At 47.5% G+C, this 18423-nt stretch overlaps 1 protein-coding gene across 1 annotated transcript; it reads left to right on the top strand.

The window, feature by feature from the left end:
• The first annotated feature begins 1317 nt into the window (after positions 1-1317).
• LOC116579971 (insulin growth factor-like family member 3) lies at positions 1318-4854 on the top strand. Its single transcript, XM_032325973.1, has 4 exons — positions 1318-1785; positions 2790-2840; positions 2940-3207; positions 4345-4854. The coding sequence occupies exons 1-4, from the start codon at positions 1659-1661 to the stop codon at positions 4367-4369; spliced, it is 471 nt and encodes a 156-aa protein (XP_032181864.1). The 5' UTR covers positions 1318-1658; the 3' UTR covers positions 4370-4854.
• Positions 4855-18423: the final 13569 nt, after the last annotated feature.

Below are 18423 nucleotides of genomic sequence, written 5' to 3'. Positions count from 1 at the left end.
CATAATGAAAACTTACTGGCCAATCCCAGGGGCAGAGAAACTGGCACTCCAGGAAGAGGGGCTGGCTTGGAGAAATCAAGAAGGAAGAGTATGACATGAGTAGGAACTATCAGAAGGGGAGAGATCGGCAAGGATCAGATGACAAAGAGCCTGCAAGCCATGGTGAGGGGTCTGGATGCCAACCTAAAGCCCTGGGGATCCTGGACAGGGGTAAGCTGTAGAGGAACTGGTTTGTACGGGTACTTCAGAAGATCCCACTACCTGCCTTGTTGGGGAGATGGGGAGGCATTGTATGTCCCCAGGTGAGTGATGACTGCCAAGTGATGATAATGAAGGGGCTGGGAGGAGCTAGACCAGAGCAGGCCAAGGGGATAGGGAGGGACATCCCAGAACGAAGAGGATCGGGTACCTATCTTCAGAGTAGCCTGGCTGGGTTAGACTCCTGCATGCCCACCACCTGCATGACAGCGGGAACACATTTTACCTCCTTTTCCTCCTCTGTAAAATGAAGTTAATACAAACATAGTGATCCAAAGGGGCACCTGCACCCCAATGTTTATAGCAGCAATGTCCACAACAGCCAAACTGTGGAAAGAGCCCAAATGCCTACTGACAGACAAATGGATAAAGAAAATGTTGTAAATATGCACAGTGGAATCTTGGGTTCCCTGGTGGCTCAGTTGGTTCAGCAGTTGCCTTTGGCTCAGGTCATGATCCCAGAGTCCTGGGATCGAGCCCCATATTGGGCTCCTTGCTCGGCGGGGAGCCTGCTTCTCCCTCCGCCTCTGCCTGCCTCTCTGCCTGCTTGTGCTCTCTCTCACTCTCTGACAAATAAATAAGTAAAATCTTCAAAACAAACAAACAAACAAACAAAAACCAAAATCCTACCATTTGCAACAACATGGATGGAACTAGAAGAGATTATGCTAAGTGAAATAAATCAGAGAAAGACATATATCATATGTCTTCCTTCATATGTGGAATATAAGAAACAAAACAGAGGAGCTTACTGGTAAGGGAGGGAAAAATCAGGTGAAATCAGAGGGAGACAAACCATGAGAGACTCAACTCTAGGCAAACAAACAGGGTTGTTGGAGGAGGCAGGGCGGGGGGGAGGGGGCTGGGGTAACTGGGCGTCGGGCATTAAGGCAGGCACGTGACGTAATGAACACTGGGTGTTGTCTGCAACTGATGAATCACTGAACCCTCTCTTTGGAATGAATAATACACTGTATGTTAATCAATTGCATTTAAATAAAATAAAATTAAAAATTAAACATTTTAGAGAAATTGGGTTTGGAGTGGGAACCAAGATGTGTACGGCACTGGGCACGAGCTGGGAAACTGAGTCAGGGATGTGGATGGGGCTGAGCCTGGGGATGTGGAACGGGTGTCGCTGTGATGAAGCCTTCATTCCCCCTCAGTGCCCAGGATACATGATGTTGACCAGACGAATTGGTAGCCAGCATCCCAACCCTGCGGGGCCAAGCTGCAGGCAGGTGAAGCCTGGAGTAGCCTGGGAAGCAGCAGTGAGTCTGTCTGTGAGTTATTTTTAGGAGCTCACACCTAAGGACAGACCAAATAGTCTCCTTTTAAAACAACTAGGTGCTGGTGATTCCTATGGAAAGTGCTGGAGAGCTGGGAGTGGCCTGATCTGAATGGCTCAATCAGAAACTGGTGACAGAAGTCTGCCCACAGGGTACAATCAAGTTCCAGACTTGACCAGCCTCCTTCACTGTCCTAGCACCTCTTCGGAAGTGATGACACCACGAAGCTCCGTCTCAGGTAAGGAGGACCCCCAAAGGCTAGCACCATCCCCCTCCAGCCCCAGCGCAGCCCCCACACTTCAGCATCATCCCAGGCTCCTCCCCCACCCCTGGTCGCCTCAGAGGCATCTGTAACAAACAGCTCCATCCTTCCATTCTTTAACAAACCAGATGCCTTCTATCTGGGAGCCAAGGCTGAGGACTCAGTCTTCCCTGAATACCCTCCCCTGGAGAGCCCCAGCTACGCAGCGCCTGCCGGAGCTAACGCCCTTGCCGGGGTGGCCCCAAATCCAAATCCACACCTGTAGATCCCCCTGACCTGCGGCTTCTTCCGTACTCACCTTCCCGAGGATCCCACGGCCACTTTCTCTGCCCCATGGTCCACCCTGAGATATAATGATTTATAAGAAATACATACCTGATTCAAATAACCAAAATATATTCCTCAGGTAGAGTTGGGCTTCACTGATTGTTAAAATGATTCAGAAGCGTAAAGGTGAAACGGGAATCTTGTGAATGAAGGTGACTTTTGGACCGCACCCCAGAATGGGAGCTGGCAGCCAGGAGCACCAATCCTATGAATAAAGGGATGGAACTTTTGCTCCCACCTTCCCTAGCTCCTGGGAGGGGAGAGGGGCTAGAGACCCAACCGGCCAATGGCCAGTGACTTCGTCAGACACGATCATGCAATAAGCCCCACCATAAAAACCCAAAAGGATTAGGTTTGGAGGGCTTCCAGTCTGGTGAGTCCACGGGCGATGGGGAGAGCAGCACACCTGCAGCCGGATAGGTGCGCCGCAACCCTTCCTTCCCCAGACTCCACCTATGATCTCTTCACCTGGCTATTGAGAAAAAAAAAAAAAAACTGTTATAACCTCTATCTCTGCATAGCAGCCGCAGAATGGAGTTGAATTCCCACCCTGCTGGTGTCTCAGAATTGTTTGGCATTGTGTGTACAGGAAGCCCCACATGCTGGAACTAACTCGGGGAACCCTAAAAGAGCCCCCCTTCTTTCTCCCATAGTTTCTGTCTGCATAACAATCTTCTTCCTCCAGTGGGCAAAAGTAGTCACAGGTAAGGACAAGGGTGGGGAAGAATGGGGAGGGAGGAGGGTGCCCTTGGGAAGTGGGTATCTGGTCCTTCTTGAACCCACAGCATCAGTGTCTCCACCAGATGCCCCCATGGCCTCGGGGCTGTGGCTGTGCCAGCCTGCCCCCAGGTGTGGGGACCACCTCTATAACCCCTTGGAGCAATGCTGTGATGATGACACCATCCTGCCTCTGAATCGGACTCGCCTTTGCGGCCCCAACTGCACCTTCTGGCCCTGCTTTGAACTCTGCTGTCCTGAGTCCTTTGGCGCCCAGAAGTTTGTTGTGAAGTTGAAGGTCCTGGGCGTCAAGTCCCGGTGCTTCTCGTCCCCAATCTCCAGAAACTGCCCCAGGTAAGGGCCTCTAACTGCTCATGGCTGAGGGAAGGAAGGAAGGATGAGGGACACGGGGTCACAAGAGGATCCCCTGTCATGTTGTTGTTCTTTAACTTATTTTTAACTTTATTTAAGCAATCTCTACATACAACGCAGGGCTCAAACTCATGATTCTCAGATCAAGAGCTGCACACTCTAATGACTGAGCCAGCCAGACACCTCCCCACCATGTCCTATTGTTTTATCTCTGGCCATTTCTGGAAACTTCCCACTCCTCCCCGCCTGTGTCTCATAATTTCCTAATTTATCTTTCTCTGTGGCCGAAGGAAGCCTTTCTAGACAAGCTCGTTATGAAAATGTGATATTTTCCACATGCCAGGAAAGACCCCAAACTACATCACTAGCTTCCCCCCCCCAACCCCACCCAGTTTCTGTGGGGTTAGGCAGGAAAACCGAGAAGTTGACCCTGTGCTGGGCCCTGTGTTGCGCGTCTTAGGACACTCAGAGACACTCCCATGACCTTCATCTCCTTGTGCCTCAGTCCCTCATCTGTAAAACAGGGGTAATACCCATTTCCCTGAGCCACTGAGGCATTGTAAGGAAGATTCTCAGGATTTGAGTATTGGGGGGGAGCAGAATGAGATGAAAACCCTTTTCTTGAAAACTGTGCATGGGTCTTTTTTTTTTTTCCTTTTTTTTTTTTTTTTTTTTTTTTTTTTTTTTTACAGACAGAGATCACAAGTAGGCAGGAGGGCAGGCAGAGAGAAAGGAAGAGAAGCAGATTCCCTGCTGAGCAGAGAGCCTGACTCGGGGCTCGATCCCAGGACCCTGGGATCATGACCTGAGCCCAAGGCAGAGGCTTTAAGCCACCGAGCCACCAAGCCACCCAAGCGCCCCTGTGCATGGGTCTTTTAAAATGTAAACAAACAAGTAAACAAAGAATGTACATCAACCAAAGACGTGTGTAATTGAGAAAGCAGCTTCTAGAATATCTACCTGATGGCTTCATGTTAATGAATTTATAAAATCGAAACTTCTCTTTTTCTTATTGTCTTAATCTCCTCTGAAACTGCATAAAGCAAACCTCACTTAAAATGGGAGTCAGAAGCCCAGAAGGGGAAGCTTTCACGGTATAACACATACAACCCTTTGCAGAACCAACCAGAAGAAGCCTATGTGACTACCTCAGCAAGAGGAAGATTCTGTCCTTGGCAAGAGGCCGCCATTACACGCAGAACTCCCAGTGTACGCCAATGGGCTTTTCCTCTATAACAGTCCCCACCTCCCTGCGTTTCTCTGGAAAAGGGGGTTTCTTAGAGGAATACAGGAGAACTGCCAATGCCAGACAAGTTACGACTGAAACACAGGCAAGTTGGAATTGCAAGTGTGGTGGCTTCTCACTGAGGGAGCTGTTGTTGCCTGGAGGGATGAGGAATGCTGCTTCCTTCCCCACATGGGAGGTATCCTTTGTTTTCTGGACTTGCTTGTGGTTTTGCCAGGGCTTGTGTGTGTCAAATTCCAATTCTCTGCTATTCCTTAAAAAAAAAAAAAAAAAAAATTGAGGGCAAGGAGGTGCTGGTAAAAGAACATTTCTATTGCTAACATTGACACTATATACCCAAATGAGATGAAATCACTATCTCGAAGAAGTGGTGGCACACCCTTGTTTGTGTAAGGTTTTAAAGGCGAGATAATCACGACACTAGGCAAGATAGGCACAAATCAAGATTTATTAAAGTCACTCTCTGGCATAGTTTCAGGGCTCAGGAGAGGGGGAGCCAGGAAAGTCACCCCGGGAGGAGGTGGGCACCCTCAGGCGAGGTTCCCCTGGCTCTGGAAAGCTGCAGTCAGGGGAAGTCGCACTGGGAGGGAGTCGGTGGGGGTCTTTTAATCGGCCAAGGCAGGGCATGGGCTCACATCTATATATGGTAGAGTATTTAGTGATCAGAGGGTATGGGGTGGGGGGTCCTGATACTTCTGTTTCCTGTATAGGTATCAGGTTACCTATGGAATGAATCAATCATGACTTAGAGAATATAATTACATCGGGCTCTCGGCTCAGCAGGGAGCCTGCTTCCTCCCCCTCTCTGCCCTCCTCTCTGCCTACTTGTGATCTCTGTCAACTAAATAAATAAAATCTTAAAAAATATATATATATAATTACAAAGCAGCTTTCGTCTTCACACCTCTTTCCTTTTACATATTTTTCTGTATTGCTAGTTCTTCCCCTGCCCCTGGATAAAAAGATCAAATCCCATATTTCCTGGTCCCTTTTATTTAATAAATATCCTCTGACCAATCTAAAATGTCCAGAGGTACCTGGGTGGCTCAATTGGTAAGCATCCAACTCCTGCTTCCAGCTCAGGACCATGATCTCAGGTTTTTGAGCCTGCTTAGGGCATGGAGCCTGCTTAGGATTCTCTCTCTCCCTCTGCCCCTCAACCCCACTCTGCCCCACCGCAGGCTCTCTCTCCAAAAAAAAGTAAAATGTCCCCTCACCCTGCTTGTTCTCTCTCGCAAATAAATAAAATCTTAAAAAAAAAAAAAAAAGTAAACTGTCCAGAAATACATAAAAGTGAAAACCACCACCTTTTTTTTTTTTTTTTTTATAGATTCTGTTTATTTATTTGAGAGAGCAAAAGAACAAGAGCAGGAGGGGCAGCAGGAGAAGCGGGCTCCCGGCTGTGCAGAGAGCCCGACCTGGGGTTCCATCCCAGGACCCCGGGATCATGACCTGAGCCAAAGGCAGACGGTTAACCAAGCGACCCGAGCGTCCCTAAAACCAACCACCTGGATTGAAAGTTACTTTTTCTCCTTCCTAGCTCTGGCTCGCAGGAAGAGTCGAAGCCTGAACCCGAGGAAAGAATACGGGCGCGTATTTTTACTTTACGTTACTTTTACTCTCCACCGCGCACTTTTATGAATCTTCTCCCCGTCTGCTGACTTAGTTTCTGAATCCAACGCTGAGGGAGCTTTGGGAGAGACGACAGTACGGCACAGGGAGTCCGACATGGGGGCGCTGAAGTTCCTCCTCCACCCCGACCACCAGGGTGATCCAGCACTGACACCCTTAGGGCTCTGCAAATATTTAAAGCTGCTTCTTTCCCCTGGGGGTGCATTTTGGCTTCTGCACAGACACATCTCTCTCACCTGACCTTCCTTCGGGGAAGGCGAGCATCTCAGTTCTGTTTGCGTATCTACGTTCCTTATCGACCTCGAGAAGTCAGCAACCCTAACCCAGCAGCAGCCAGGCTGGCGGGTGCCACGCACATGTCCATGCAGCCGCAGCAGGTGGGCCCCCTGCCAGCCACGGAGGGCTCACGGCTCTTCCCGAGAGCGGGCCACTTCCTGGGGACACGGGGGCCTCGACGGGGCAGACGCGGGTTATGGGGTCTGTCACGTGTGTGACTTAGGTTAAAGGAGTGCACGCTGGCTCCCGCGCCATGGAAGATGCACCTGTGTAACCTGCCCAGGTGCGCTGCGCAAGGCACGACTCTCGGACTCCATTCCATAGACGCAGAACTTGGAGGCCTTGACTGACCCAAAGGCGGCGGAGACCTGACAGAGTCCCGGGCCGCCAAAAGAAACCATTAAGAAGGATCGCAGTCCCATGCAGGGGTGGTTCTAGCCATGAACTCAGCGACGTGGCGGGTTCCGGGATGCTCCAGACACAGCTAAAACCACGACATGGTGACCGCCACACACCTACGTCGCTGGAAACACCGCGGCCCCTCCGCCGCAGCAGTGCGCATGCGCGAGCTCAGCTAGAGGCGCCTGCGCACTGCACGGCTGTGCCACATCACTACTTCTGTCTCCTACCACGTGGGAGGAATGTCGGGGATGCTTGCTGGGAGATCCAGGAGAGAGTGGCCTGCACGCCTTTTAAGTGGCAATGTAAATGCCATATGCTGCTGTGTTTGGTACATTTTAAACCCGTCTTTGATCCCATATTAGATGATGTTATAACCTCTATAAAAAATGATCAAAAACCGGGCCAATTTTTTAGAGGGTGAAGAGTCCATTAATGCCTCTTTTGGATCGCGAGGTCCTGGTGGTCTATGTTAAACTTGTTCTTGCAGGCTCATGGTTGGAGAGGGTGGGCGGTGAGTGAAAAAATGTTCAGGGTAAGTTTTAGCCCCTTATTTCTGGGAAGCTGACCTCAGGTGATCTTCTCTCCATACAGTTTCTTTGGAACCACCCTGGGTTAAGATAAATGTGGAGTGTCAACATTGTTTATCATTAAGAGGATGCCTGATCTGGACTCAAAAAAACTGTGGATGTGTGACCAGAAAGAGTTAGAGATCCTTGGAAAAAGACAGACAGACAAAGCTTTCTTGATATAAGAAAGTTAACTTTAGCTGCCCCTGCTCCCCATCTCGTGAAAGAACAAACGGCCAGGAGGTTGACTAATCATACCAGAATGATGAATCAGTATTAAAACTCCCAGTGCTCATTCATAAGTGCAGACAGCCTTACACACACTAGTAAGTTATCTTGGCGGGATCTAAACCCCCTTTGAGCACTCAGATACTGGACCAAAAGGAGCCACAGAATTCATGATGCTGACCCTTGCCAACCCTGGTGACTTTGACGTGGACTCAGTCATTTCAAGATGATTTTTGCCCCAAGTCCATTCTGTATTCCCCATTGAGCAAGCCCCTTCATGACTATGGATGTACCCTAAGCTTAAAATTTCTCCAATTTTGTTCAGTTGTGTTCTCCTTTATTTGTTCCAAATAAAATCCTTTCTTTTCCTGTTCTTTGACTTGATTGTGTCTTTTGGTTCAACACACACCAAGAGGCCAAGAGGTGAACCCAGTTTCGGGTAACAAATGACACACAGAGCCAGACAGAGGATTTCATCATCTGGGCTACAAAGTACAGTTTAAGAGCTAAGCCTTGGTTTTCCTGAGTGAAGTTTCTTGTTTTTGAGCATAACACTTGTGAGTTTCCCTATTCTATTTCTTGTTTTCTGTTTATAACCACCATGTATGATGAGTAGCAGATTTCTTCAGTTCAGGTTGACATTCACATATGTGAGCCACAATAGGGCTGTAACTCGGGGTAGCAGAGTTAAAAAGACATGGGAGGGAAACCCAATATCCACCATAACCGCATCACACTTATCTTTATTGGGATGGCTTGGAACCATTTATGTGGTGCTTTCCAGCACCCAAAATAGGCAGCTCAGCTGAAAGGGGTAAGCCCTGGGGTTGGAATTGCCACCTTGATCAATTCGATGTGGTTGGGATAACAAAATTGCTCCTCGAAAGTCAGAGCGTACCCCCCACTCCATGAGACTAACTGTGAATTTGTGGAGCTAAAGGATTGGCTCCACCGTCTTTATAATTGGATTGGAGAATGCACTTGGAGATGCCCTTAGCTCCCAGGACAAGTCATCTCCCACTTGACAGTGCTTCCTCATAATTAGGATACTGTTATGGCTAGACAACAGGCAAAGAGGGTTTTTTTTTTTTTTTTTAAAGATGTATTTGTTTATTTTAGAGAAAAAGAGGGTCTCAAGCAGACTCTGAGCTGAGCACAGAGGCTGGCATGGGGCTCCATCTCAAGACCCTGAGATCACGACCTGAACTGAAACGAAGAATTGGGACACTTAACTCACTATGTCACCTAGGCAGTCTGCAGAGAGGACTTCTTTATGGTTTTACCCCCTTAGCCTCATTTGTCCTGAGACCCACCTCTATAGTTGTAAGATTACAAACAGAGGCTTTAGCCAAGCATACAGCAGCCACCTTTTAACCCAACCCAACACGGAATCACCCACAAATTCAAAAAGTGGCTCCAAAACCTAATCCTGATTGCAAGTCAAAGGGGGGACTTATTATGCTAATACTGACTAAATGTTGTGTATGTATCCCAAAAGACTCTACCAATGTATCCGAAGTTTTAGTAGACATGTCCACCGGAATTAAGGCAACATCTCATTCATCTAGTTCTCCCAATGATGGGTTATCTTCCTGGTTTAGCAGAGACGGATTTCAGGATGATAATAATATTTTTGTATGTATCATTATGTAAAACGATATATAAATTATGTAACTTGTAATTATGCAAATATGTAAAATATAATTATATAATCATGTAATTATGTAAAATATCGCATAATATAGTTATGAAATTATGTAAATATGTAAAATATTTTCTAACTTATATTGAAAATTTTAGACTTAACAAAAAAGTTGCAAAGACAATAATTATCTATCATAACATGGACATTTTACATGATTCTAATACAATTACTGAAACCAGGAAACTAACACTGCCATGATACTATTAACTACTCTACAGACCTTATTTTAATTTTCCCCGATGTCTGCTACCTGCTCAGGATCCAATCTAGAATCCCACATTACAATTTGATCGATGTGACTCCTTTGTGCCCTTCCATCTGGAATAATATTCTGTGTTTTCTTAGAGTCTGTATTTATCTATTTAATTTAGCATCCATTGCAGGACCAAACTAAAGGTCCAATCTTCCCTGTGATCTGTGTTCATGCTCTGGCCCACCCCCTTTGTCTACTCATGCACACAAAGCCAATATTGTCCCTACCCTAAATCAACCCAGAGGAAGGTACCAGACAAGTAGAGATCACCACGAAAGCCCAGAGCCCAGCAACATCATCTAACTAGACAATGCCAAACTGTTTGCCATGCCCTGCTTTGCCTTTCCCTTGGAAAACACAGTAAATCTCTGGCCCATGATTTCCCATCTCTCCTGCTTCTTCCTCATGACCAAACCTGGTGCTTCCTCATGTGACCCTGCATGGTATGTCTCGTTTCTAGGGAAACTGTCAATAACATTAAACTCTTTCCAATGGCATTAGCCTGTGTCATCACTCAATAACCTTCATACATTGGGTACAAATGAGTCAGATACTTTCTTCCTTAAACTTTCCCTCTCTGGTCAGCTTTGGGAGGTATGGCCTGTGTATGCACAGCCTGGCCCTCTCTGCCCACGTGGATTTCTGGGGCTCACTCTCTGCCCTTTCTCTTTGACACCAAAGGCCTGAGGTTCCAGTTCCATCCAGTTTCCAGAACAAACTCGTTTCTAAAGGTTGACTGTGCTCTACTCAGGTCCCTACGGCTTGCACAACTAAGTCAGTGAAAATGTCCCTGAGCAGAAAACGTAATTAGCTAGGTAATCAATTGGTATGTTGTTTTTGTTCCCATTACATATGACTCAGTGTGTCACACCCAAATTCTTGTTCTAGGGGTACCTGGGTGTCTCAGTGGGTTGAGTCTCTGCCTTCAGCTCAGGTCATGATCTCAGGGTCCTGGGATCAAGCTCTGCATTGTTCTCTCTGCTCAGTGGGGAGCCCTACTTCTTCCTCTCCCTCTGCCTGCCTCTCTGCCTACTTGTGATCTCTCTCTCTCTCTTTCTGTCAAATTAATAAATAAAATCTTAAAAAAAAAAGAACTTCTCCTTCTAATGCTGTTACCAGCAAAATACTTTACTATGTGCACAAAGACTCAAGTATAAGAATATTTATTGCCACATTTTTAGGGTAAGACTGAGAAATTGGGGAAACCTTAGGTAACTTTCAAAAGGAGACAGATGAAATAAATTATAATTTATTTGTAGAATGAAAATCTAGGCAGCCATAAAAAGAATACCTTGTGTGCTTTTGGGATTTTAAAGGGTGTATGTATAATATTGTCCTATTTTATAAATGGAAAAATATGGTATATATGTGCACATATTTACAGGTATGTGTGGATACATATATACATAAATTTAGAGAAAAATACAAAGAGTACATTGTAAATGCCATTACCATGTGGGAGGGGAAGGGGTGTGAGGAAGAAGGTTATCATCTCTCACTGTATAATTTCTAGTGCTCAACAAATGGAACATTTTTCAATAAAATATATTCCCATTTTCCATATTGTTAGTTTAAGCAATATTTCAAGATTAAGAAAGAGGGCGCCTGGGTGGCTCAGTCATTAAGTGTCTGCCTTCAGCTCAGGTCGTGATCCCAGGGTCCTGGGATCAAGCCCCGCATCCACCTCCTTGCTCTGCAGGAAGCCTGCTTCTCCCTCTCCCACTCCCCCTGCTCGTGTTCCCTCTCTCACTGTGTCTCTCTCTGTTAAATAAATAAATAAAATCTTTAACAACAACAAAGAAAGCTGAAGAAAGATAGGCAAAGAGGGGCACCTGGCTGGTTCAGTCTGTAGAGCTTGCAACTCTTAAGGATTTCTTTCATTTATTTGTAAAAGAGAGAGAGAAAGAGCACGAGTGTGCTGGGGGCGGGTGGGGGGAGGACAGAGGGAGAGGATCTCAGGCAGACTATGCACAGAGAGTGAAGTCTGACGCGGGCCTTGAGATCACGACCCTGAGATCATGACCTTGAGGTGACGGCCCGAGCCAAAATCAAGAGTCTTATGCTTAACTGACTGAGGAAGGAGGAAGGGAGGGAGGAAAGGGAGGATGGAGTGACAGGAGAGAAGAGTCACAGGGGATGGACAGAGACAAAGCAATGGAAAATCGGGATGGAGAGAAAGGTGCAGCCCGGGGGGGGGGGGGGGGGGGGGGGAGACAGGAGCTTTCATTTTTAGCATCGGCAGTGGCTGGCCTGGCCTCTGGGGTGGGCCCTGGAACAAAGCTCTGTGTCCCCACTCCTTGCTGGAGACAGTCAGTAATAGGAATAGATATTCTCAGTCCAGTAGCCTCTGACCACCTGCTCTTTGCAGAGCTGACTGGACGGCCTTGCATTTGCTGCCTGCTGTCGTGGAGCTGGAACCCAGCACGACCCTCAGCCAGAGTCCAGGAACGGAAGGAAGCGAGGTCCTTCCATCCTAATCACTAGTGAAACTGTCCCTAGACGAGGACCCACCTAGCTTGAGTGGGCCCTTAAGTCAGTCGGACAAAACGATGTAGGTCCCCAGAGCTCAGAGTTGACGGGCCTTCCCGAGTACCACCCTGATGGGCCCTGAGGCCGGCTGGGTCCGGGGATGCCTGAGCCGATAGAAAGCCTTCCTCTTACAACACACACTGCCTCTAACCGCAGTCACAAAGAACTAGACTGTTTGTCTGGAGTCTTCCCAACAGTCTCCCAGGAGGAAAACCATAGGCAAGACAGGCCATGCAGAGGCAGCCCTCCGCCCCCTAAAATGCACCACACACCCTTGTTCCGAAAACCAGCAAAGCAGGAGGACAATTAAGGAAAGAGTTCGGATCTGGTTACCTTATTCCAAACGTGGCAAGCGAAAAAAAAAAAAAAAATCAAGCAAGAAGGGTTCTTTGCAATTCCGCACATGATTCAGCATGACGTTCGCGTTCAGCCTCGATTTGGGGTGGTATCGCCACGAGAGCGCGCGTGGAGGGCTGCGGTCTCCAAAGCCTTTGATGTGCCCTGCACGCTGGGTTATCCCAGGCCAGCCTGACCCCACGCTCCACTTTCAGCTGCTGCAGGAAACATCAGCTCCAGTCCCTCTGGCAAGCCGCTCTTCAGCTGGAAAGAGGAAGAAAGGCGCGTTTGAGACCAGGGATGACAAGCATCTAGGTTAAGAGGTGGAGAGAGGGAGGATGAACCAGGGTGCTCTGTCAGAAGACCCACGCATGGAAATTCCCTGCCCTGCTCTCTCCACTCCTGCCTCCAGCCCAGAGGCACCTGTCATTTCTTGGTGGCAGGAACAGACATACGGTCAGAGGTCCCACTTGGCACGTTTTACTTCAAAGTCACCTTCCCCAAGAAAGCAACGATCTCAAGGCACGAGGCCAGAAACAGGACCAATATTTGTGACAAAGGGCACTAGGGTCTCTTTGATATAGCCGTTCTCTGTGGTGGCATGGATTTAGTTCCCATAACTGGCTCTCTGTCATGGCCCAGGCCCAGAGTTCAAGGGGAAGCCTCAGCCTGAGAGCCGGGGGCCCTGGGGAAGCACTAAACCTGGTTCCCAGTTGGGGTCATATAGACGCCCACTCCACCTCCCCGTGGATTGCTTCCTCCTGCCTCCTTATCCTCACCTAGACTCCGAGTCTCCGCACAAGCGCAAGAGGACGCGGACCAACCTGTGGGACAGAAACGGGGTTGGCAATGGAGCCAATCTATTGTCATTTCCTGCCTGAGGTAGGCTCTGCGGAGAGTTCAGCTTCTGGCTACAGTGTTAGTTTGAAGCAGATTCTTTGGGATCTGGTTCTGGCAGGAAGTGGGCAGTGTCCCCAGAGCTGGCCTTGGACTCCCTGGGATCCTGAAGGAATTCCCAACTCCCAAGTCCGTCTGAAGGGAACCAGACTGGACATGGGGAAAGCTCGTGTGAGCTCTCTGGAGGGTGGGAGGGGCTGGGATGGTGCAACCCATCAAGCTACAGCTGGTCCAAACAACTTCCGGGGGGCTACCAAATGTTCCAGGGATCAAGTCTGCTCAGCTGTCTCCATTTCACCCCAGTAAATCCTAATATATATATATATATCTCCATATACACACACACACACACACACACACATTCAGTGATATCGGTATTTGTATCCACAAGCACATAGCATGACGAATGTGTCTATTTTGTGGGACACTCAGAACAATGCCCCCTGGTAAATATCCAAATGTTTGCAAAACATTGGAAAACAATCTTCTCAGGGCAATAACTTTATATATCCTCTACATCAGTGAGGAGTCCAGATTTCAGTCAAGATAAACACACTTGGAGTAATTCATTTAGAAAAGGAATTTATCGGAAGGGTACAAGGGAGCCCCAAGAATCAACTGGGAGGCTGGAAAAATGGGCACAGAGCCTAGCTGTCCTAGCTCTTTTCAAAACCAAGCTATGGGGGCGCCTGGGTGGCTCAGTGGGTTAAACCTCTGCCTTCGGCTCCGGTCATGATCTCAGGGTCCTGGGATTGAGCCCCCTGTCCAGCTCTCTGCTCAGCGGGGAGCCTGCTTCCTCCTCTTTCTCTGCCTGCTTCTGTGCCTATTTGTGATCTCTGTCTTTCAAATAAATAAATAAAAATCTTAAAAATAAAAAAAACAAGCTATGGATCAAAAACCAGGAATGACTGCTCCCCAATGTATGTGCCTGAAACGGGGGTCTCAGTGCAGTTGCTACCGCCCCCCGCCATGAGAAACACTGTGTTTTCTGGCCCCAGAGTGCTCTGCTCACCCACCAGAAACAGGGTCAGCTGCAGCCTTCATGTAGCCAGAGAGATGGCAGCCCGGGGTGAACTGCTAGAACCCAGAGCTCTCCCAGGACCTGCTGACGTCAGGTCATATCTCAGATGTCTTCCAGGTGAGGAAATCCTGAGAACATTGGAGCCTGGTCACAGATCTTGAGAGTCCCTCCCAAGTCACAGTGTTGACATTTTTTTTTTTTCAAGAACTATGATCTCCAATATGGGAGCCACTGGTCACAGCAGCTTTTTTAATCAATTAAAATTAAATAAAATGTTGGGTTTATTTCCTTGATTTCCAGTACAATGGAGAATGTGTTCGCCATGGCAGAAAGTTCTGTTGGACGGTGCTGAACAAAATGCTTTGAGAGGAGAATTTAAAGAGCCTCTCAGTGATGAAGTGTATAAAACCAGCAAAATGAAGAAAGATTCCAATTTCCTAACTCTTGTGGGTTTTCTCCCACAATGTAACCCACTGTGGTTGGGTTGCCTGGGCGGCTTGCCACTGCCTGGTGGGAATTGTCTTCTCCCAGAACATGTTCCTGGAAAGTCTCTGACTGTGCCCTTAGACACAAAATGGAAAATCTCAAAATGAAGTCTGCAAAAACGTCACCAAATCATGTACACTTGCAACTGGTAAACTTCATGACGTGTAAACTAGATCCCAATAAAGTTGTTCCAAAGTAGGATAAATTCTGTGCAAAAGACAAAATCACTTATGTAGAGTGTCTTTCTTTTTTGTTTTTAAAGATTTTATTTTATTTATTTCTTTGAGATAGAGAGAGAGTGCACACAAGTATCGGGGAGGGGCAGAGGGAGAAGCAGATGCCCCGCTGAGCAGGGAGCTTGACAGGGGGCTCCATCCCAGGGCCCTGAGGTCATGACCTGAGCCCAAGGCAGACGCTCAACAGTCTGAGCCACCCAGGAGCCCTGAGTCTATCTATCTTTCCCCATTATGGCCAACAGCAGCACAGTACATATAAGGCTCTTCAGAAATGGCGAGGTGAAAATAAAGACAAACATGAAAAAACCACTTGTCAGAAACTGGGAAGGGACGGAGATGTTAACCTTACTGCATCCTGCCACATCCTACGGTTCCTCTCAGAAGACACAAGACTTCTGGGTCAGAGACAAAGGACAGATTTGCTCCCAGCAGTAGAGAATAACCAGGTGCCAGCATTTGCACCTGTCCCCTGAGCCACAGCACCTACAGGGCAAGGAAGGAGGTCCGGGGGACGGCAGCGCACACAGAGGGTTGCATTACAGGAGATGTACTTGTATCTTAAGTAAGAAAACCCAAATTTTTTATAATGGGTGGTAAGCCTGCCTGGCTTTTGTCCTGGAAGATCTTACCACTATTATACAGGACACTGAACAAATCCGTCCTCCCCCTGGAGGGAGATACTCCCTCTTATCTTTCAAGGCTCTTCACACTACAAATATTCTTTTTTTTTTTTTTTTTAGATTTTATTTATTTATTGGACAGAGAGAGATCACAAGTAGGTAGAGAGGCAGGCAGAGAGAGAGGGGGAAGCAGGCTCCCCACTGAGCAGAGAGCCTGATGCGGGGCTCGATCCCAGGACCCTGAGATCATGACCTGAGCCAAAGGCAGTCTGAGTCACCCACTAACTCACTAACCACTCACTAACCCACTGCGTCACCCAGGCGCCCCTCTTTTTTTTTTTTTTTTTTAAGATGTTTTCACACTACTTGAAAGGAACTTGGAAGAAAGAGCAGTCAATACCTCCTGGCAAGACAGGCAAAAACACAAGAGACACACGGAGAATGGTCACCAACACCAACAAACAATATTAAAACAAAGAAACACCTACAGTAGTCCCCCCCCCTTCCCTTATCCATGGTGGGATATTTCCAAAATCCCCAGTGGATGCCTGAAACCATGGATAGTATCCGATCCCATAAATACTATGTTTTTTCCTATAGGATACCATAGGTGTCCACAAATACCTATGATAAAGTGTAATTTATAAATCAGGCACAGTAATGGATTAACAGCAATAACTAATAATAAAAAGAGAATTATAATAATACGCTGTACTAAAAGCTATATGAGTGTGGACTCTCTCTCTCAAAATATCTTGGTGTAGTGTAGCGCACTCATCCTTCCCGAGATGACCCGGGAGACGTGATGAGATGGAGTGAGTGGAGTGACAGGCATTAGGACACAGCATTAGGCTACTATCGACCTGGAGATAGTCCTTCAGAATTAGGGTTATCTGCCTCCCCCCCATGGCAGGTAAAGCAGGGACTGCTGTAAATAAACGAGTTAAGAATAGAGAGCAGGCTTGTGGTCTGGGAAGTTGTTGTCTTTGCTAAGATGGTTGTGACAGTCCTGAGCAGGAGGGAAGACACTAGGATCACAGAACCGTGACCTGGTTTCCATCTTCAAGGTTGCTCAAAATCAGGGAGCGACTCCCACTGTCTCCAGGATGAAACCCAACCCAGTCTGCCCAGCACGTCCAGCAAGGTCCTTCCTGATCTGCCCTGCTTGTTCTACAGCACCTTCTCCTCCAGCACTGCTGGCCTCCGCCATGCACCCCAACACTCTCTCCCCGTGGTTCCCCAAACAGGTTCCTGGCTCACCTGCGGGTCTCTGGGTATTATCCTCCTGGCCTTCACAGGAGTCATTCAATCTTCTCGCAGGGCTTGGCTGAGGCCGCCCCTCCTCCCCACCCTCCCAGCACTGCCAATTCCTCCCACTGATAATGAATAAGGTGTATGGTGGCTCAGTGGGTTAAGCAACCAACTCTTGACTTAAGTTCAGCTCAGGATCTCAGGAGATGGAGCCTCTATCTGGGGCTCCATGCTGGGTATGGAATCTGCTTAAGATTCTTTCTCTGCCTCTCCCTCTGGCCCCGCCCTTCTCACCTTCCCATTCCAGTTCCTGCGCACTGGGCAGGCACTTTCTCTCTCTCTCTCTCTTAAAAACAAACAAACAAACAAACAAACAAAAAAACCATTCTATCTGTCCCCCATAGCGCTCATGCTTAACACTATCATTGGTTCATGGGCCATGTGGAGCCAACCTAGGCTCCTTTTAAATTTTCAAAGGCATGCATAGATAGGGTAAAACTTCCAGCTCATGCTTTTTTAGAAATTAAAAATTAAAATCGCTCTCCCTTCCTTTGACCTTCCTCCCCATCAGCACTCCTGAGTCCCACGCTTTTACCAGTTTCTGGCATTAGCCCGTTCGTGGCTTTAAATAATGTGCTTTCGATTCTCTTTCATGATTTTAAGGACCCGACTCTACCATTTCCAAGCAGTGGGATTTTTTTGTCCAGTGACTTAGTGTCTCGGACCTTCGGTGTGCTCTTCACATACAATGAAATAACCACACTTGCCCCTGGTTGGTACTTAGGTACGATATAAAGCAAATGCCGTTGTAATTATCACGGACACTGGAGACTCCAGCATACTCCTTATGATCCAAATTGAGTCCATTTCTGGAAACATTTTGGATAGACATGTTTCAGGACATAAGAATTTGGACTCTATTTTTTTTAAGATTTTTTTGTGTGTGTGTGGGTGGTTAGGAGCTGGCTCGGTGGCTGAGTCAGTGGAACGTCCGACTCTTGACCTCAGCTCAGGTCTTGATCTCAGAGTCCTGTGTTCAAGCCTCGCATTGGGCTCAAAACGTGGGACTTGAACTTACAACCTTACAAGATCAAGACTTGCATGCTGCCCGGACTGAACCAGTTGGGCGCTCCAGCTTTTGGGGGCTGAATCTACCAGCCTTGCTTCTTGCTTGACAAGAGGTTTCATGAGGTTTCTATGAAGATAACTTAATTACACGGAAATTAATTCTTCTACTAGTAATTTATGATTTGGCTTTATAGTTGGTTATACTGTTTATCTACAGCATTCTCCTCCCTGAGGCCAGGAATTCCTCCGTTGTAGGTTCAGAATTATGACTGAATTATTAATTCATTCATAAGCTAATTAATTTAGAAGACAGGAACGCAGTTTTTCACGTCTGTGATCCCATCAGCAGAGGGGTGGGTGTGTCTCCAAGGTTGGGTCTCCTGTTGGGATGCCTTGGGCATGAGGAGACAGTGTGGAAATCTGCTATGCCAATACCAACCTACGCA

Source organism: Mustela erminea, chromosome 19 (assembly GCF_009829155.1).
Source record: "Mustela erminea isolate mMusErm1 chromosome 19, mMusErm1.Pri, whole genome shotgun sequence".
NCBI lineage: Eukaryota > Metazoa > Chordata > Mammalia > Carnivora > Mustelidae > Mustela > Mustela erminea.
The sequence above is the reverse complement of the archived record's forward strand: the minus strand, read 5'-3'. Positions and strand labels throughout refer to the sequence as shown.

Bases quoted from the DNA above. Each gene is read 5' to 3' on its own strand.
- LOC116579971 (XM_032325973.1), top strand. From the start codon at position 1,659: ATGGCTCAATCAGAAACTGGTGACAGAAGTCTGCCCACAGGGTACAAT. The intron at 1,786-2,789 runs GTAAGGAGGACC...TTTCTCCCATAG, and splicing joins ACCACGAAGCTCCGTCTCAG to TTTCTGTCTGCATAACAATC. The intron at 2,841-2,939 runs GTAAGGACAAGG...TGTCTCCACCAG, and splicing joins GTGGGCAAAAGTAGTCACAG to ATGCCCCCATGGCCTCGGGG.